We start from the raw sequence: 19,864 nt of genomic DNA, 5'->3' as shown, positions 1-19,864 counted from the left end.
CACATCTCTGCTAATGAAGAATGTGTGATGCTCAAGGTCAGACAATCTGTAACCCTTCTGTGTAGCTCCATATCCCATCAAGACTGACTTAACTGCCCTGGGGCCAAACTTATCTGTTTTATGTGGAATTATTGCATAACAAAAATATCCTATTATCCTCATATAAGACAAGTCGGGTGGTCTTCTAAACATCACCTCAAAGGGAGATACATTATGTAAAACAAACAAAGGAATTCTATTGATAATATGCACAGGTGCAAGTATACAATCTCCCCAAAACCTGACTGGTAGATGCCCTTGAAATTTAATTGCTCTAGATGTCTGTAAAATATGTCTATGTTTCCACTCCACTATACCATTCTGTTGTAGTGTATGTGGACAGGAACTCTGATGCACTATCCCATAGTGTTTGAACAATTTATCACATTGAGAGTTAAAGAACTCTCCTCCATTATCTGGTCTAACAACCTTAATCTGTGACCCAAATTGAGTCTTAACCATTGAAACAAAGTGTTTCTAGATAATAGAAATATCTGACTGAAGGTGCATTAGAAACACCCAAGTCCACCTGGAATGATCATCAACCAATGTAAGGAAAAACTTCATGTTATTATGCGTAGCAGCCTTGTACAGTCTCCATACATCCATATGAATCAAATCAAAATAATTGACACTGATTACTGATTTGAATAGGAAGCCTGATCTGTGTTGCTAATGGACATATATCACATTGAGATTATGCAAGGTTATGATCAGTCTTTAACATACTAATCTTTCTTATTATATTCATCGACATATGCCCTAGTCTTCTATGTCATACACCACCATCATCATCACTTCTCTTAGCTGTTGTTAAGGATCTTGTACCATGTCTTTTTGCTTGATGTTGTCTTTGTGTTCTCAACAAGTATAATCCCTCTTTCTCTTCACCAATCTCCTTTACCTTTCCAGTGAAGAGATCCTGAAGGATGAAGAAATCCGGAAAGAATAAAGCACAACAATTCAGCTTTTTAGTTACTTTAGAAACTGACAAAAGGTTGAACTTGAAAGATGGTACACATAACATATCTTTAACTACATCACCTTCTGTTAACCTTGTATTCTCTGAGTGAGTACTAGTGGTTAAATCACCGGTAGCTAAATGAACCTTTCCTGGATTCAGTACCTACCATGTGGTTAGTAGCACCACTGTCTACAATCCACTCTATACAACTATCACTAGTTATTTTACATAAAGAAGTACCTGCAAATGTACCTGCTATATTTGCACTTAAGTCCTGCGATTTTGGCATGTTTAACATGTCCAGTATTTGATTATATTGGTTTGGAGTGAAGTAAGGGACTGTTCCTCTTCCATAGCTAGTTCCTGGCTGAGAATAGTACTGTGAATAAGGATTGTACTGCTCATAACCATACCTCTGAGATCTTTGTGTTGGTACCTGTGGATTAGGACACAAACTAAGGTCTCTTACCCCTTCCACCTGTGATCCATCTGTAGCTTGAACCATATTGACCCTCCTTTTACCCTTCCAATTGGGTGGATATCCAATCAGCTGGTAACAAATCTATCTTGTGTGTCCTTGAATGTTACAATGCATACAATGCTTTAATTTGTTGTAGTCATCTCTGGTATGCCTTTTCATGTCATAATAGTCACAGTAAGGTCCTCTTGGTTGCCTTTGCAAATGGTTGTATCCTCTACCTCCTCTATCTCTTGAGCTTGATCCACTACCAGAACCACCACCTCTATTAGACAATAATGCAGTAGGTGCAATTCCTTCACCTGCACCATAGTTCTCAATACCTAAAACCCTCTGGCTTTCATCTTATATGATCATGGCATAACATTGATTAACACTAGGTGGTGGATTCATCATAAGTATTTAGATCCTAGCCTGACCATAACTGTCATTCAAGCCCATCAAAAACTGTAATAATTTCTGTCTACTCATGTTTTCTGTGTATTCCTTTGATTTGGCACAATCACAAGCAGGTGGCAGAATGATGGAGTCAAATTCATCCCATAAATCCTTGAGTTTGGAATAATACACAGATACATGGGAATTACCTTGAGTGTCTGTAGCTATGGCTTTGTGTAAGAGAAAATTTTTGGACAAGTTCACTTTATCAAATCGTTCCTGCAAATCAGACCACACAAGACCTGCACTCGATCAAAATAATATTCCACTGATCAATTCCTTGCTAACATTACTCATTATCCACAAGATAACCATCGCATTACACCGATCCCACTATTTTTTCTCCAATTCATCAGTAAAATCATCTCTCTTAATGCTCCCATCAATAAACCCCAATTTATTCTTCGTAAGAAGATTCAACTGCATTGCACGACTCCACAATGTGTAATTCTCCATTCCGACGAGCTGTATCCCAATTTGTACAGCTCCTAGTACATCGGAAGGTGAGAGAAATAACGGATGATCATGATCAATCTTCTTCACCATTGTTGCTAAAAAATGAACTCGAATATGAAGCAAAAACAAAAATTTGTAGAAAAATTTTGAAGGTTGATCAATTCTGAGATCGATAACTCTCAATATAGTTGTTCCCTCTCTGATACCATGTTAATTTGTACATCAAACACTGATTCGAAGTAGCTTACGAGTGAATTCAGAGCATATCAGTTCATACACACACAATCTGTTACAGAGATGAAAATAGAAACTACTACATGATGATTGAACTAATTCCTAATTCATGATATACTACACCTCTATTTATATACACACTAGCACTAACCAACTGAATACAAAATATCTGATATATACAGCTGTCAACATGTACAGCTATCAACTAACCTTCCACTAATTAGTTGTAATAACCTAACTAACAACTCAACTAACTGCTGATGACATGACACTCAACCTCAAATTAACTATCTGCAATATCTTTATTATACTCTCTAATAGTATCTTCGAAAGAGTAGGATCTAACCTAATAATACTAGCTTTTTTGTAGTGGGACTAATTTGAGTTTTCACTCTTCAAATAAAATTTACTCCCTAGTTTATATCATGGATTATCAGAATAGTCAAGCCTCCAAATGTTGAAATCAGCTGCATGACAAAAGGCAAAACAATATAATACATTATTGCACCGTCAACATTTATTTTCATTTGCGGGCAACAGGACTTCTAGTCCTTGAATCAAGGAGTGATTTTCCAGTCACCTCTTTCTCTAAATTTGATACTCCCTTTTTCCTAAATACTTGTTATCCTTATTTAAAATAAATATTTCATAATATTATTTGTTGTTTGAAAAAATTAAGACATAATTAATTATTTATTTTCACTTATATCATTAGTCATACATATAAAGAGATATTAATATGGTGAAAAGAAGAAAAGTATTAAATAGAAATAAGTAATAAACAAGGATAATCTAAAATTACTCTCTAGTTAATGTTTTTCTTAAAGGACGTGCAGATAAAAAATATGATTAGTATTTTAGAACGGAGGAAATAATTTCAAGCGTAGGCAACCACTCCACTATAACACCAATTATGATCATATAACTTGATTTGTTCTAGTCCTAGTGATCATTAGCATTATATATCCAGATGGGAGTAATCATCACCCATTATAAATTTATAATCATGGATGCTCTTTCTTTCCGCAATTGGTGGTCCAAATTATCTGTTCCATGACATAAAATGATTGTTTTCGTTAATTAGAATATGCTTGGCAAATCATATGATATAACATTTGGATCGATTTTGTAGTGGAAGAGTAGGCACAAATCTACGCATTTATGGAGAAACTCTTCTACGAGGTGTCATCTGACCTTGCTTTTACTAATATTGAAAATAATGCAAAGTAAACATCAATATAGGACAAAAACCGAAGTCTTAGATTTCTGCATCTTTACATAAAAAAAAAACAAATACAAGTTATGAGAATAGACCAACCCCATTTAAATGAAATTCTGCTTACACAATTGCGTCAACAAGTCATGATTTGTACCATTTTCCATACCCCACACCATCTTATAACCAACTTGATAAACCATTTCGGGCAAAATGAGTCATCCCCACTTGCTTCAAGATCCAATAACAGTACCATACATTACTTGAATAGATGAGTTACATAAACAGTAGAAGATCTAAGCCATTGCTGCACACAGTAAATGTTAGTATTATGTGTATATTATAACTAACAGTTTTGATTTTCAAAATTTGAGTATTATGTGTATATTATAACTAACAGTTGTTATTTTCAAGATTTGAGATTGGGTGGTCATGATGTTATTAATTTGGACATATGTAAGGAGAAGCATTTGTCTTAACTGGATTCTTTTTTCATTTGCTAGTTAACAAAGTCATCTAGTTGGAGGATACTGCTCGTACTTAGATTCCAATAGAAGCACCGGACAAAATGCAGGAAAAGAATAGAAAAAGAATGGTGGATGGGGCAAGAAAGAAGATCTCAAAGTAACTTCCCTACGGTTTCATCTTGATATTCGGATTAATTTCGCGTATAGTCATAACTTCATATTTTAATGTGATGCGAATAATTTTGTAACTTTAGTGTTATAATTAATAAAGTATTGCGACTAATCATGAAACTAGTACTAATAATTCCGAGTGGTACAACAATGGTAACAACTAAGTCCAAGTCTCAAACAAATCGAGATCAATTATATGAATCTTTAATGATCGCGTTCCAATTTAAAGTCATCTCAGGTCAACTAAGCTGTAAGCAAAAGTAGTAACTTGCACTTAGTAAGTGCATGCCCTATCTAATATATTCTACTAGTGTAATCTACTTGAACCGCATGAGGCAACTGTTTACAGCTATACTGTATTCAATACACCTCCATATTCCTAATCTCAATCATATACATTATTATTCATATCCAGTAATCACAGCACCTATGGGACTTTTGGGTAGGAGAAATTCTTTCTTGTTCATCTTCTTTTATATAATCTTTTCTTTTTGTGTTCCATGGCCATTAGAATCTTGTCATTTGGTTGATAAAACAGCATTGTTAGACTTCAAGAGAAAAGTTACTTCTGATCCTTCAAACTTACTGCAAACATGGACACTTACAACTGACTGCTGCAAATCTTGGGAAGGTATAGCTTGTGATTCCAATGGTAGGGTTGTCAACGTCTCTCGTCCTGGCCTTGCTTCAGGGGACGATTTCATTATCGATACTTCAATATCTGGATCTCTTTCACCTTCTCTTGCTAATCTATCTTTTCTTGAATTGCTTGATCTTAGTAATCTAAAGGACTTAACAGGTCCAATTCCACCTGAATTTGGCAAGTTGTCGCGTTTGAGTTACCTCTTTCTTGATACTAACAAGCTCTCGGGATCTATACCTGTCACGTTCAAATATTTGTACCAACTCAAGAAGCTTTATCTCAGTGATAATACTCTTTCTGGTACTATACCTTCAAGTATTTTCGAAAGTTTTGTTTCACTATCGGAACTTGGTCTATCAGCAAATCAGTATTCAGGTCCAATGCCATCTTCGATTGGGAACTTATTATCATTAACCAAGCTTGATATGAGCCAAAATAAGTTCTCTGGTAGCATTCCAGAGAGTATAGGAGGACTGAAGAATCTTGCATATGTTGATTTGTCAGAAAATCAGTTATCTGGAAAGATTCCAAACTCCATTGGAAATCTTTCCCAAGTAGTTCTAATGTATCTGAACCAAAACCAACTGAGAGGAAAAATTCCTTCATCAATATCTGGTCTTAGCTCCTTGGTTTTCTGCCGTTTATCGGAAAACCAGCTGAGTGGCAGTATACCACCTTCTCTTGGCAATCTTCCTAAGATCCAAAGGTTAATATTTGACAACAACAAGCTTAGTGGAAAACTGCCTGCAACACTTGGACATCTTGTAACTCTCACTGACATGTACTTTTCGAATAACCTTCTTACAGGCAAAATCCCATCAAGTTTTGGCAATCTACAGAACCTACAGACACTAGATTTGTCAAGAAATAAGCTCAGTGGTGAAATCCCTCATGAGCTTGTTAAACTAGTGAGCTTACAGACCTTGGATCTGTCATTTAATCCTTTCGGGCTTTCAAGAATACCAAATTGGTTCAAGAAACTTAAACTGTTTCGTCTCATTTTGGCGAAGACTGGGATCACAGGGAAGCTTCCAAGTTGGTTGGCTTCATCATCATTATCAACACTTGATTTATCCAACAATGCTTTGACAGGAAAATTACCTACATGGATTGGAAACATGACCAACCTCTCATTCTTGAATTTATCAAACAACGCCTTTCATTCATCGATCCCTGATGAATTCAGGAACCTGTCACTGCTGATGGATCTTGATCTTCACTCCAACCGATTTTCAGGCAACTTGGGAGCAATCTTTTCCAAGAATTTTCAAGACCCCCTTGGCCGCTACAATTCCATTGATCTTTCATACAACATGTTCCGTGGACCGATAAATGAAAACATTGGAAATGAACCAGTCATGACATCTATTGTGTCACTAAGTTTATCCCAAAATCCATTGACAGGGCACATACCAAAATCATTAGGAAATTTGACAAGCTTGCAGGTAATTAAACTAGCCGAGAATGGGCTAACAGGTGGAATTCCAACAGAACTTGCGAACGCCAAGGAGCTGAGAACAATTTTACTTCCAAATAACAATTTGGGAGGTGCAATACCAGCAGAACTTCTTAATTTGAAAGATCTCCAAGAATTTAATGTGTCAGGAAATCGACTAAGCGGTAGAATCCCTCCTCATAAAGCCAATATCCCAAAGTCTGCATTTTTGGGAAATCATGGCTTGTGTGGAGCTCCACTTCCTCCTTGTAAGCACACATAGTCTCTGCCAAAAGGCATTTTCATTTTCGACATGATCTTTCGCTTTAAGGCATTGTATTTCCGCAGTACTCACTCATACACATGAAAATCAAAAGTTATTCTGACCACCACAAGTTTCTTTGTCTCCTATTTTTTTGGACAGATTCATAGAAGGCATTAGAAGCCTGTAGGCAGATGATATTGTCCTCTTCCAGTAGGTGTTTTGTTTACAAGAATATTGTATAAAACAGATACTTTCAGTTCCTTTTAAGTATCTTCTTTTGTAGAGCAAACATGCTAGAATGTACAGACAAAAAATGGATGTCAGCTTTTCACTTACTGTGGATATACCACGACTATTTAACATGATCAGAAATAATGTAATTTAAATACATACAACCTTTTTTCCTAGATAGTTAATTTTACTCTAAAACCTCTACATCTCAATGCAAGTAAAAGTCAGCTGGTAAATCATCTATAGCAGATTTCCCTGGTGCCAAAGGAACCAAAACAACTGATAAATTATCGGCGCTGCCTTCTGAATAACTTGTTGAGCTAAGCTTTCAAATATTTCATCAAATGCCACAACCAAAAACTCATGTTGAAGTTAAATGTAGCCAAACAATTTGTAGAAAAAGTTGGAACAAAGTTTGGGAAATTTTCTTCATGTATATTCCTTCTCAATGACCTTTATTTATACAAGCTAAACTAAAGAAAGAATCTTCCTTTCTAAGCTAAATAATGAAACTAAAAATTCTAAAATAGAGAAAATGGCCAAAAGAGCCCCCAACCTTTGCCCCAAATCTCAACTACACACTTATACTTTGTCGGAGTCCTATGACCCCCCTGAACATTTTAAAAATGGAATTGTTACCCCCCGAATACTCACACCCAGATGGGTAATGGAAAATGAGCAACACGGACCTGCCATGTCATGCCACGTAATTTCCACGTAATATTATATTTTTATATTAAAAAAATTAATTATTATTCTTAAATATGTATATTCTCTTTCTCTATATCTTTAATAAGCTAATATACCTTCTATCTTCTCTCTAACTTTTGGCCCCTCAATCTACGGTCGTCTCTTGGAGCTCCGGTCGGCGGAGCTCCAATGGATACTACGAAAAATCAACAATTTCCGTTTTTTAGAAACTAAAAAAGAAGTATTATTCATTGTTAGTTTTTTGTGCTTAAATTTCTGTATTTTGGAACAGTGTCATATAAAACATTGATACCTACATCAGATTATTCGTCTTTTATATTTCTTGTTCATTTTGTATTCAGTTTTTGAATTCAATAAGAGATTTTTGGAAATTTTTTTCATGGATTGTGTTGAATCCCTGAAGTATTTGAGTTTGAATGCTGATTTGGGATTTGGATTTTTGGCGTTTGGGTAACTTGGACAATTGTATAAAGATTTGGAGTTGTTGTTATGGTTTGATTTGGGACAGAGGGTTTTGCAATTTAGTTGGTATTGTAAGGATTGGAACCTTTTTTTTGTGATTTTTGTGGGAAATCAAGTGAATTGAGAAATGGGTGTTGTTCCAAAAATGATTTTGATGGAAAATGTAGTGAAAAGATAAAGTCTTGTAAGACTGGGTTGTTGATGAATTCGAACTTAGAAGAGGAAAAAAGTGTGGTTTATTGGAATTGGATGATGAGAAGGAAGAGTTTGAAGAAGAGTGCAATGATGAGAAAGATAAAGAGATTGGCCATGGTAGTCATTGAAGAGTTGTTGAAGCTTTTTATGAGAGTATTTTGGGATGGTGATGAAGAAGAAAGAAAAAATAAAATAAAAATAATATATATATATATGTACTTTTATATTAAAAAGAAATGTAAAAAATATTTTTTTTAAGATTTTCGGACTACTCACTCTCTCAGAGAGAGTGAGATACACTTTCTTTGCCATATAAGCCTTTAGGGGTGTAATAGTTCCATTTTTAAAATGTTCAGGGGGGTCATAGGACCCCCGCAAAGTATAAGTGTGTAGTTAGGATTTGGGGCAAAGGTTGGGGGCTCTTTTGGCCATTTTCTCTACTAAAATATAAAAGAAGAAGCTTCTCTTCTAAGTTAAAATAAAGTAATCTTCTATTCTAAGTTGGCCATGTTCTTGTTTGCTACTGGAAATGTTTATTTCGGCCCAAATGTTTATTTCTTCTAACAAATGAAGCTTTCTTGTTTGGATCGAATGACCTTCTTCCTTTATTCTAAACATCCCCCTCAAGATTTCGGGGATCGAAGTGAGTCCCATCTTGGCAAGAAGACGGTGGTGCGATGGTCCAGAAAGGGACTTTTTGAATATGTCGGCAAGTTGATCCTTTGAAGGGAGATAGTGAAGAGAAATGAGCCCGGAAAGAAATTGTTGCCGAACGAAATGACAATCTAGCTCCACATGTTTTGTGCATTCGTGGAATACGGGATTTCTAGCGATATGAATCGTTGCTTGACTGCTAAAACGCACGGGTATCGGCAAAGCCGGTGGAACTGATAGATCATACAGTAAGCGAGTTAACCAAGTGAGCTCCGTAACTAATCATCTCATCGATCGATATTCTGCTTTAGCTGATGAAAGAGACACAGATGTTTGCTTCTTGGATTTTCAAGAAATGGGAGAACCTCCCATGGAGATAAAAAATCCACTGATAGATCGACGAGAATCTGGGCAAGACACCCAATCCGCATCGCAAAATGCATTGAGGGGAAAGATGGAGAGGCGGATAAGAAAATCCATCAACAAGAATGTCCTTTCAGGTAACGCAGAACCTTTAAAGCTGTTGTGAAATGTATATCGCAAGGAGTTTGCATAGATTGACTTAATGTTAATACTGCATAGCATAGATTTGGCCTGGTATGAGTTAAATAATTTAACTTGCCAATCAAATGCCTGTAAACAGAAGGATCTGACATGGGTGTTCCTGATGATTCAGAAAGTTTACAAGAAGAATCCATCGGAGATGATACAGGATGCAGATGAGAAATGTCAAACTCTTGAAGCAAATCAAAGGTATATTTCCTTTGACTGATGATAATTCCATGATCTTCCCTTAAAATTTCCATTCCCGGAAAGTAATGTAGAATTACTAGGCCTTTTATTTTGAATTCAGAATGAAGAAACTGTTTTAGACACTCAATCTCTTTGGTGTCACTACCTGTAATAAGGATATCATCGACGTAAACAACCACAATAGATATCAAAGAACCACTCTTTTTGAAAAATAAGAATAGTCGTTGAGAAAAGCATTGTAACCTTTGAAATGAAGAGCACCTGCAAGTTTGGCATACCATTGCCTAGAAGCTTGTATCAAACCATAAAGCGATTTGTTGAGTTTGCACACCAAATTATGATCAGGAGAAGACCAACCAAGTGGAAACTTCATATATACTTATTCTTGTAAATCTTCTTGCAAGAAAGCAATTTTAACATCAAATTGAGAAATATTCCAATGCCTTTTAGCAGCCATAGCCAAAATGCATCTGATTGTAGTCATTTTGACTATGGGGGAGAAGGTTTCATTAAAATCTACCTCTTCTTTTTGGATGTCCCCCCTTATGACTAGCCTAGCGTTTAGCCTCTCAAGTGATCCATCTACATGATGCTTTACTTTGTAAATCCATTTGCAAAGTAAAGCCTTTCTTCCAGGTAGAAATGGAACCACAACCCGAGTCTGATTGGACTGTAGAGCTGCTAATTCATCATCCATAGCACTGTACCAATCTGGATTAGTAGATTCCTGGTGATGACTAGTTGGTTCTTTGATTTTAGACACTGATTCAAGAATAAGTTGATTTGATAAAGAGAGTCCAGCAAAAGAAATAGAATTAGGTACAACAGAAGATGCAAAACAAGACTCAGTGACTGGGCTAAAAAATATATTGTTACAAAAATAATCTTGTAAATAAACTGGAAATACACCTTTATTAGTTCTGTCTGATCTCCTAGGAAGTGGTGTAATGGTTGTAGGTAGATTTTCTGGTGGAGAAGGTGGGTTTGATTGTGAATGTGAAAAATCTGAAGCTGGTAGTGTATCTGAATATGGAAAATTGTGGTTTATGGAATTTGTGTTGAAAAGGAGTGTGTCATCAGTATAAGAAATAGTTTCATGGTCTGGTACAGAAAAGATAGATAGAGGTGATATGGGATTCTTTGTAAAGGGAAAAATGTTCTCACGGAATTGGACATCTCTAGTGACAATTATTTTCTGTGTATTCAACTCTAAGAGTTTAAAACCCTTTTGATTAATGGGATAACCAAGAAAGACATAAGTTTGTGCTCTTGATTCAAACTTCCCTCTCCCATGTGATAAAGTTCTAGCATAGCACAAACATCCAAAACACTTTAATGAACTATAATTAGGTGTCTTACCAAACAATCTATGATAGGGAGCTTTTCCATGAAGGACTCTTGAAGGTATCCTGTTAATGAGAAAAGTAGCAATGAGAATACACTCTCCCCAATATCTTAAGGGAACCTGAGATTGAAATAAAAGAGTCCTTGCTGTTTCAAGCAAGTGTCTGTGCTTCTTCTCAACAACTCCATTTTGTTGAGGGGTAGCCACACAAGATGTTTGATGTACAATCCTTCAGAGTTGAAATAATTAGTTACAATCAAGCTCTTTCCCAACTCCAGGGTATTATCTGACCTTATTTTCTTCAACTTAACATTAAATTGTCTCTCAATCATAGTAAAAAAATATTGTAATACAGGAAAGGCATTACTTTTGGTTCTCAATAGATAAGTCCAAGTCCCTCTACTATAATCATCCACTATAGTAAGGAAGTATCCATATCCATTGTAAGTATTAGGGTCCCCAAGTATCAATATGTAAAAGTTCAAATATAGAAGTTGTTGAAATTTGACTAATATGGAAAGAAAGTCTAGATTGTCTAACTTTGGGACAAATATCACAAAAACACTCAGAATTAGATGAAAAAGAAAGGAAACCGACATTCTTCATTAATAAAAAAGGCAAATGCCCCAATCTAATATGTCAAAGTCTTACATCAGCGGCTGCATTAGTACAAATGGGAAAGAAAACAGTACTATCTTTGTTAGCAACTAACTCTGAAACTGAAGAACTACTAGGCTTAGCAACAATCTTCCTACAAGTAGTCTTGCTGAAACTAGAGAATGACTCCTTGGAATTTGGCTTAAGTAGGTAAAGACCTTCTTGTGCTTCACCAAACACTTGAGGCCTCCACATGGAAGGGCCCTGCATCACACAGTTTATTAAAGTGAAATACAAGGTTCAAGAAAACTGTTTACACAACTTGTGAATAGACATAAGATTATACTTGAAACTAGGAATATATAACACATTTTCTAGAATCAAATCAAAAAATATGGCTACTGTACCCACGTGAGTAACTGAAATAGTTTGACAATTAGAAAGATTGATAGTTAAAGAAAATTGAAGATAAGTTATGGAAGCAAAGGAAGATGAATTGAAACACATGTGTTCTGGTGCACCTGAATCTATGATTCAGGTGCTAGAGTTTAGGACAGAAAAACATGAACCAAAATGCTTAGAAATTGTATCAGCTACAAAATTAGCATTGATGTCAATTCCTGAATTTGAACCTTCCTCCATCTTCATCTATTTGAACATCTGAACAAACTGAGAATATCATTCCTTGCTGAAAGGCATCTCAGATTCAATAGCTTATTTTTGCACTACATCTTCCACCATAACATTATTCCCCGTTATCTGATTTTGAGAATCCTTATCATTTGTGAACTGAAAATTCTCAGGAAAACCTATCAATCAGTAACAATCTACTTCTAGATGTCCTTACTTTCCACAATAATCACAAGAGACATTTGGGTTGTATTTTCCTTTTTTTCCTTTGACATTTGAAAGTTGTTTGTTGACCCTCTGTTGTTAGATCTGAGAAGGTGCAGATCTGGGATAAAAATTTCCAGATCTGTGAGGAGCTGATGGTACAAATTTTTGTGTCTGTTTCCCTGCTTTCTGATTGTTAATATTTCTTGTCATGGAGGCTGATGAATCTGCAGAATTCACAGGGTTGAAATAAGATTACCTTTGGTTCTCATCTTGCAGAATCAAATAGTAAGCAAGATTGATGTTAGTTAATGGGTTGATCATGAGAATGTTGCTTCTAGCTTGAGAATAGGAATCATTAAGAGCCATGAGAAACTGTATCAACCTCTCATCCTCTAAGGATTTCTTTAGTTTGAGCTTACCTTCACACATACACACACAACTACACTGAATATTAGAATTAAGAGAATCCAGTTCATTCCATAATTTTTTTGAGTTTAGTGAAGTATACTGCTATGGTATTTGTTCCTTGATTTAAGCTATTGAGCTCCTTTTGCAGATGATAAAGCTTAGCACTATTGGACTGATCAAATCTGTGCTCAAGGCTGGTCCAAAGTTTTTGTATAGTTTTGAAATAATTACACTGTCAGCTATATCTTTAGAGAGTGAATTCAAGATCCAGAATGTGACCATGTCATTGCACCTGTTCCATGCTTGAAAATCTGTTGCATGCGATACTGGGCATGGGTGGGAACCCGTGATGAATCCCAATTTATTCTTTACTGACAGAGCAATTAGGACTGATCTCTTCCATCCTGGATATCTCTTGCCATCAAAGGGTGTATTTACAAGTGTCATACTAGGATTATCAGAAGCATGAAGATGATTATGATGATTTGGATCCATGGTGAGGGTGCTAGCAGTAGTAGTCACTGAAGTAGTAGTTGTTTGCTCCCCCATGTTTGAGATCGAGAAAGGAGAAAGTTGGTGTTGAATCTGATCTGAAAATTATTTCTCTGATACCATGTAGAAAAAGTTGGAACAAAGTTTGGGAACTTTTCTCGATGACCTTTATTTATACAAGCTAAACTAAAGAAAGAATCTTCTTTTCTAAGCTAAACAATGAAACTAAAAATACTAAAATATAAAAGAAGTTTCTCTTCTAAGCTAAAATAAAGTAATCTTCTATTCTAAGTTGGCCCATGTTCTTGTTTGCTACTGAAAATGTTTATTTCGGCCCAAATATTTATTTCGTCTAACAAATGAAGTTTTCTTGTTTGGATCGAATGACGCTCTTCCTTTATTCTCAACACAATCACATCTAGAATATAATAGCTGTGATGTCACATTGTTCCAACGAAACATCGCCGATACCTTGAGTCATGGGAAAGTGGCTCATGAGGAGATCAGTAGCATTATAAATAGGAGTGAATATTCCTCCAAAAGCTTCAACCTTAGCCCTCTAAGTCCCAACCTATCTGCATTATGATGTGTCTTCAATTCTTTGGCCAAAGAAGCAGAGCAAATAAACGCCTTTCGAATGCAAACCGTGGAGAATTCTAAGTCAATACCCTCAATGGTTTCAATTAATGATGAATTTAGAAATGAGCATTGTTCGATGTAATTCGTAAGACTCTGCTGCATTAGAAGTATTAATCAAGGTTTTTTATATAATAAGTAATCTCCTTCAATACACTGCACCAGTGGTCTAGTGGTAGAATAGTACCCTGCCACGGTACAGACCCGGGTTCGATTCCAGGCTGGTGCATCAATATTTTAACGAAAAAGAAAACTAAATTTTTGGTTAAAATATTAAAAAAGCTTGGGGTGTTGCGAGAATCGAACTCACGACCTCTCGCACCCGAAGCGAGAATCATACCACTAGACCAAACACCCAATACATCAGTTGAAACAATTGATTTCCACTTTTAAAATTAACTACCCGATGAATTCTATATATTCTACGACTATGTTATGAAAGTAGATTTACTTGTTAAAAGGAAGCATTTTAGTATGAGATTTCATGTTATGTAATGTACCTGAGTTCCATGGGGAGGTCTACGTAATTGGTGTTCCCGCATATAAAATCAAACTTTTTTGTCCCTTTTGATGGATTGATCCATAAGTTTTTTGTCCATTAGCAAAATTGAACGTAGGCCTAGTGGGCATAAGTTTTTCAGAAATTGAATTTAAGATCAAGTATGACTTGTAGAATACTATGATATGAAAAAATAAACATATATCGCGAATAAGTTACTATATTTGTTTTTAGAATAGAGACGGAAGCGTAAACCACCTATTCTAGCAGTCTACCTTGGGCTCAGACTTTAAACCTTGTTTCTTCTTTTATAACTTGAGAAGGGCCTTCGATTGGGCTCTTAACTTGGGAAGGGCCTTCTACTTTGAAGGGATAGCATAGGCTACCACTTCATGTTTCATCTTAAGAACGTATTTCTACAGAATATTTGATTCTTTTTGGGGACATTTTGTTTTCATTTGAAAATTAGTAGAGTAGTATTTTAAATAAATAAACAGAATTATTTTGAAATTCTGGAATTGCTAGCAGAAAACTCTATTATTTCAATCTACACCGCCTTGTTTCATAGTTTAATTTTGAGACATAAGATGGGTCCCCATTGACAGGCTGGAGGCTGATGAACATCACTAGATAACTCCCAGTATACTATACCATGTGGAAGTTCTTCTCATTTCAATTAAATGAGTGAATTTATTAAGCTTCTGATGCTTAAACTTTTATCATCTCAAATTAATAAACGTAATAATATAGGTGTAAAATTAAAAATAATCTCTTACTTCTTAAAAGTGGATAAATAAAAGTGAATATCTATTATTCGTATAGCAACTATAACTGATAAAAGCATATAGAGGGAAGGGCGGAGCTAGCCCTGTAGTTGTCTTGACAATTAAATCTAATTAATAAATTAAAATCAGAAATTATAAACTTCGTATTCTAGCTCCTACGTCTCGAAATGGAAGTATAGGAGGTATGAGAGTCCGCGTGTAGAGTAATAATAGTAATCCATTAAAATCATGACTCCCTCACTCAGTGGCGAAATCAGAATATTTACGAAGGGGTTCATAACGGAATATACGAACTAACCGAAGAGGGTTCAACGTCTAATATATATACATAAAAAATAATTCTAATCATGTATATATAACATAATTTTTCGCCGAAGGAGTTCGGATGAACCCCTCGGCAAAGGGTAGATCCGCCACTGCCCTCACTACACATTACATGTGATTCTCCATAATTCCTACGTCTCAAAATTTGGAATTTCACGTTAACATTCACACTACTTGGAGGCTGGAGTTGGATATGTGTGATTTGTGAAAGGGTAGACCCAAAATTCAAATATCCGTTGGTACTCAAAATAATATATGAAGACACAATTAAAGAAGTTTCCGTATGTAATTAACTAGAAATGGTTTCAACATGAAGAGGGTTTATATGAAGATCTAAAAATTGTGAACTTGATTTTTTAACAAAAAAAAATAGAAAAAGGGATACTGATACTTAGAAGCTAAAACAGAGACTCACATAGACCAATACATTAGCATTCAAAAAGATTTGAGATTGGAAATTACTCCCATCATCTCAAACTATTTGTGGTGCTTCTTTTTTACATGCCGTAAAAAAATATTTGGACAATATAATATCTTTCTCCATTAAATTATTTGTGAAGAGGGTTTATATGAAGATTTAAATTGTGAACTTTATTTCCGAAGACAAAAATAATAAAAAAGGATTCAGATACTTAAAAGCTAAAACGACAAAGAGTCACATAGGCCAATACATTAGCATTCAAAAGGATTTAGGATTGGAAATTACTTCCGTCGTCTCAAATTATTCATGGTATTTCTCTTTTACACGTCCGTAAGAAAATATTTAAACGATACAATATCTCTCTCCATTAAATTATTTACTTTATTTGTTTTTTGTGTCATCTCTACATAATTTGTAGTCTTCAAAAACAATTACTATGAAGGATAAAATAAAATAAAATTTATTTTGACCTTTTAAAATGACAAAAAACTTAAAATAACATTTTTTAGAAATCACGATAGATTATTTGAGAGACAAAGAATACTCGGAATCTAAAATTAGCAAATGCACATTCTTTGTTGGCTACCACAGGCAGCATTGACTCATCAAGAGGTTGTTAAGGCACTTCAGAAGTTAGATCGAGATTTTTGTGGTGTAGTCAGATTTAGGTGAGATTTTTCACTTTTGTGCTTTGATAGTTACAAATACACAAAAAAAAAAAAAAAAAAAAGGGGGTTGAGACCTAATCAATTTAACAATCGAGTACTGTGAATGGTATTGTTACTTTTTTAAGCATGAAAGCAAATAATCATGCTACTACATTTTATGGGTGGGAATTTAATACGTGAAATAATTGCCTCTATTTATGAATTGTACTGATGCTGACAATAACTTTATATAGACTAACTAACTTGTTTCATGAATTTGGACATTGTTAATTGATCTTTTGTTCTTTAGTAAAAGTGATCATATCTGCAATAGAATTTTACTAATTGGGTGTATTCCACTTTTATAGTGGTAAAAACTATTGCTCAAAAAGTATTTGAAATACTTAGGCCCGTTTGGCCATGGATATTTTTCTTTTTTTTTTCGGAAAAACTTTCTGGAGTTGGAAATTATGATGTTTAGCCATAAAACTTTGAAAAATAATTTCGGAATAAAATTTTGAAAATGGAAAACAACTTTTTGTTGTTTTCCCTGTTTTCCACTTCCAATTTCAACTTCTATTATTATTACATATAACCTCAATCTTTAAATTTTTACACAAATCCTCTTATTAACTAAATTCCCTAATTTTTTTAAAAAGATCAAATTCAATAAAATAATTAATTCAAGTGAAAATAATTAAGAATTTTCATCAACAAATTTAAGAATATATAAAATATATTTATATCTATCAATCATATTTATCAAAATATATCTTTCTCTATTTAATAGATTATGGTTAGATAAACTTATTTAGCTCGTGCTTGTGATATTTTTATTCAAATTTTAGAAGACTAACAATAATAATAATTAGTTTGTTATTAATTATTTTATCAATTGAAGACATATAAATTATTTTCTCAACATTTAGTTGTATGTTAGTAGGTAAATTAGTAGTTGAGTGATTTTGATAATTTTTAAAAGTTGAGAGCATAAAATTATATTTAAAAAAGATTTTTCAAAAGTGTAAAAAAAAGTTTCAAAAAGACATTGTTAAACCCAACTCCAACTCCAACTTTATCTTCAACTCCAACTCCAACTCCAACTCCAACTCCAATTCAAACTCTGAAAAAAATAATTTTTTCGGTCAAACGGCTACTTATACTCCAACGTATAATCTACACAAGCTTTTGCAAGAGCATGTGGACTGTACTGGAATAGTGGTCCAATTTTGGAGCCATAATGTGCGTACCTAGTTTCGACCTTCATTTCCTTAAAAAACTGTTGGATATTCTAGTAAGCTCATCACTTGATTATATGTATTAAAAAATATTTTAAAAATTTTACTTCGATTAAATTATATGGAGAATTGATTATGTAAGCCTTTTACAAATTGGCTATACGATAATTATTTGTGCAAACTTCATAAAGAGTTTAGATTTCAGTTTAAACAATTGATAAGAGGAGTAGCAAATAAGCAAAGTTGGCATGGCAAGTAATGTAATGTAATGAAGCAAAATGGGGTACATACAACACTAGGGACGTCATAGGAAAGTAGAAACCTCCTTCCTAGTCTGTACCTTTCTGTTAGTTTCTCTCTTTCCATCTCCATATCAAAATAATATTTCATCTGATTCAGCGTACATAAAGTATTTATAAAGCATGAAGTTTAAAAGAAAATTAATTAAAATAAGTTCGTCTAACATAAGCTATAAAAATTTTATGTGGCTATGAATTATTTAACTAATTATAAAGTGGGATGTGACTAAACATAAAAATATGGTATCTTTTTCAGAAGAAAAAAGAACCTCAAATAAAGTGAGATGGACGGAGTATTTTATAGTCATAAAAGTTTGAATGTCATAATTTCACCAGATGTAAGAAAAATCACCATTAATTTTAGTTTGCATTACTATTGTAAAATAAACTAAGAAACTTAATCGTAATAACCTAATGAGCATAATATTTTATTTACACAGTACAATTGTAGAATCAAGTGTACGATTTAAATGAATTAACCTCGTATTATAATGGGTTAAATTAAACTATACCGATAGTGTGTAGCATTGCTGCTATTTTGGGAGCACATAGTATAGTATAATCCATTCAATAAACATGAGTTTGGGTTGTTTTGAAATTATAAAATGTGGAGGTTGTATATGTTGCATTTCAACGCTTTTGGGTACAGGAATCTATAATTTGATACAATAACTTCAACACTAGTTCAAATTTAAAACAAGAATACTATGAAGTACAACAACACCCTCAGCACAAGATCAAAATGATCTTTCTAAGAAGTGTGTTTTATTTTTTCAGAAATTAAGATGAAACAGAAAAGTAAAGTCAAGTCCCCCGACTTCACGGAGTGTCCTTAAGGAATAATTTCCCTCATTGTACCCGAGGTTTTGGAATTTTCCTCCCAGGATAAAATGACTTTCAATCCAACAATAGTGGTACCTCAAATAATTTGATTCGTCGAACTCACTCAACGATTTGATTGATCACAAGGAATGTTTTGAAGACAAGAAGGGTTTGTATTTCAAAAATTTTTTCATACCAAAACCTGTGGACAAATGCAGGTTTATATAGCCATCAAATGCCCCTTCCGAAAGGTGGCAATGGTTCATCCGAAAAGGTGTATCCTTTTGAAGAGTCATGTCTGTTTATTCGAAACATTGTGTCTTTTGCTGAACAGATACAACTATCTGAACAGTCACTCTTATTCCAAAACAATATGTCTTTTCATAAAAGTTTGTGTCCCTCCATTTTCTATTCTCACCAATTGAACCTAACAATCCCCCCCATGAATGGGGAATGACTATTCTTTGTAAAACTTTACAGACAAATATGTGATCATCAAGCAGAGACTGATTACATCAGGATAAGTGGGTTTCCCTTTGAACTTTTCGTAGTGAACATGCATCGGATGCACTCAGTCAATTGGTAGATTTGATATCTTTGAACCGTCGAGTTTTAATGTACACCTAGACAACACATGTCACACAACCAGCATTTCACCGTTTATGGTTCTCACGATTTTGCTCTTTTCAGCCATGAACACGT

The 19,864-nt window shown here is 34.4% G+C and overlaps 1 protein-coding gene and 2 non-coding genes across 3 annotated transcripts; 2 read left to right on the top strand and 1 right to left on the bottom strand.

The window, feature by feature from the left end:
• Nucleotides 1-4,892: 4,892 nt before the first annotated feature.
• Nucleotides 4,893-8,533, top strand: LOC107859916 (LRR receptor-like serine/threonine-protein kinase FLS2). The gene is made up of 3 exons (XM_047407845.1): nt 4,893-6,810; nt 8,090-8,198; nt 8,428-8,533. Exons 1-3 carry the CDS (start codon nt 4,893-4,895, stop codon nt 8,531-8,533), a joined length of 2,133 nt encoding a protein of 710 aa, XP_047263801.1.
• A 5,752-nt stretch (nt 8,534-14,285) lies between these two features.
• TRNAG-GCC lies at nt 14,286-14,356 on the top strand. Its single transcript has one exon. It is a non-coding gene; the product is annotated as a tRNA-Gly (tRNA).
• Nucleotides 14,357-14,412: 56 nt separating this feature from the next.
• TRNAP-CGG lies at nt 14,413-14,484 on the bottom strand. Its single transcript has one exon. It is a non-coding gene; the product is annotated as a tRNA-Pro (tRNA).
• Nucleotides 14,485-19,864: the final 5,380 nt, after the last annotated feature.

This window comes from Capsicum annuum, chromosome 2 (genome assembly GCF_002878395.1).
Source record: "Capsicum annuum cultivar UCD-10X-F1 chromosome 2, UCD10Xv1.1, whole genome shotgun sequence".
In the NCBI taxonomy this organism is placed as follows: Eukaryota; Viridiplantae; Streptophyta; class Magnoliopsida; order Solanales; family Solanaceae; genus Capsicum; species Capsicum annuum.
This window is presented reverse-complemented; position numbering and strand designations above follow the sequence as displayed.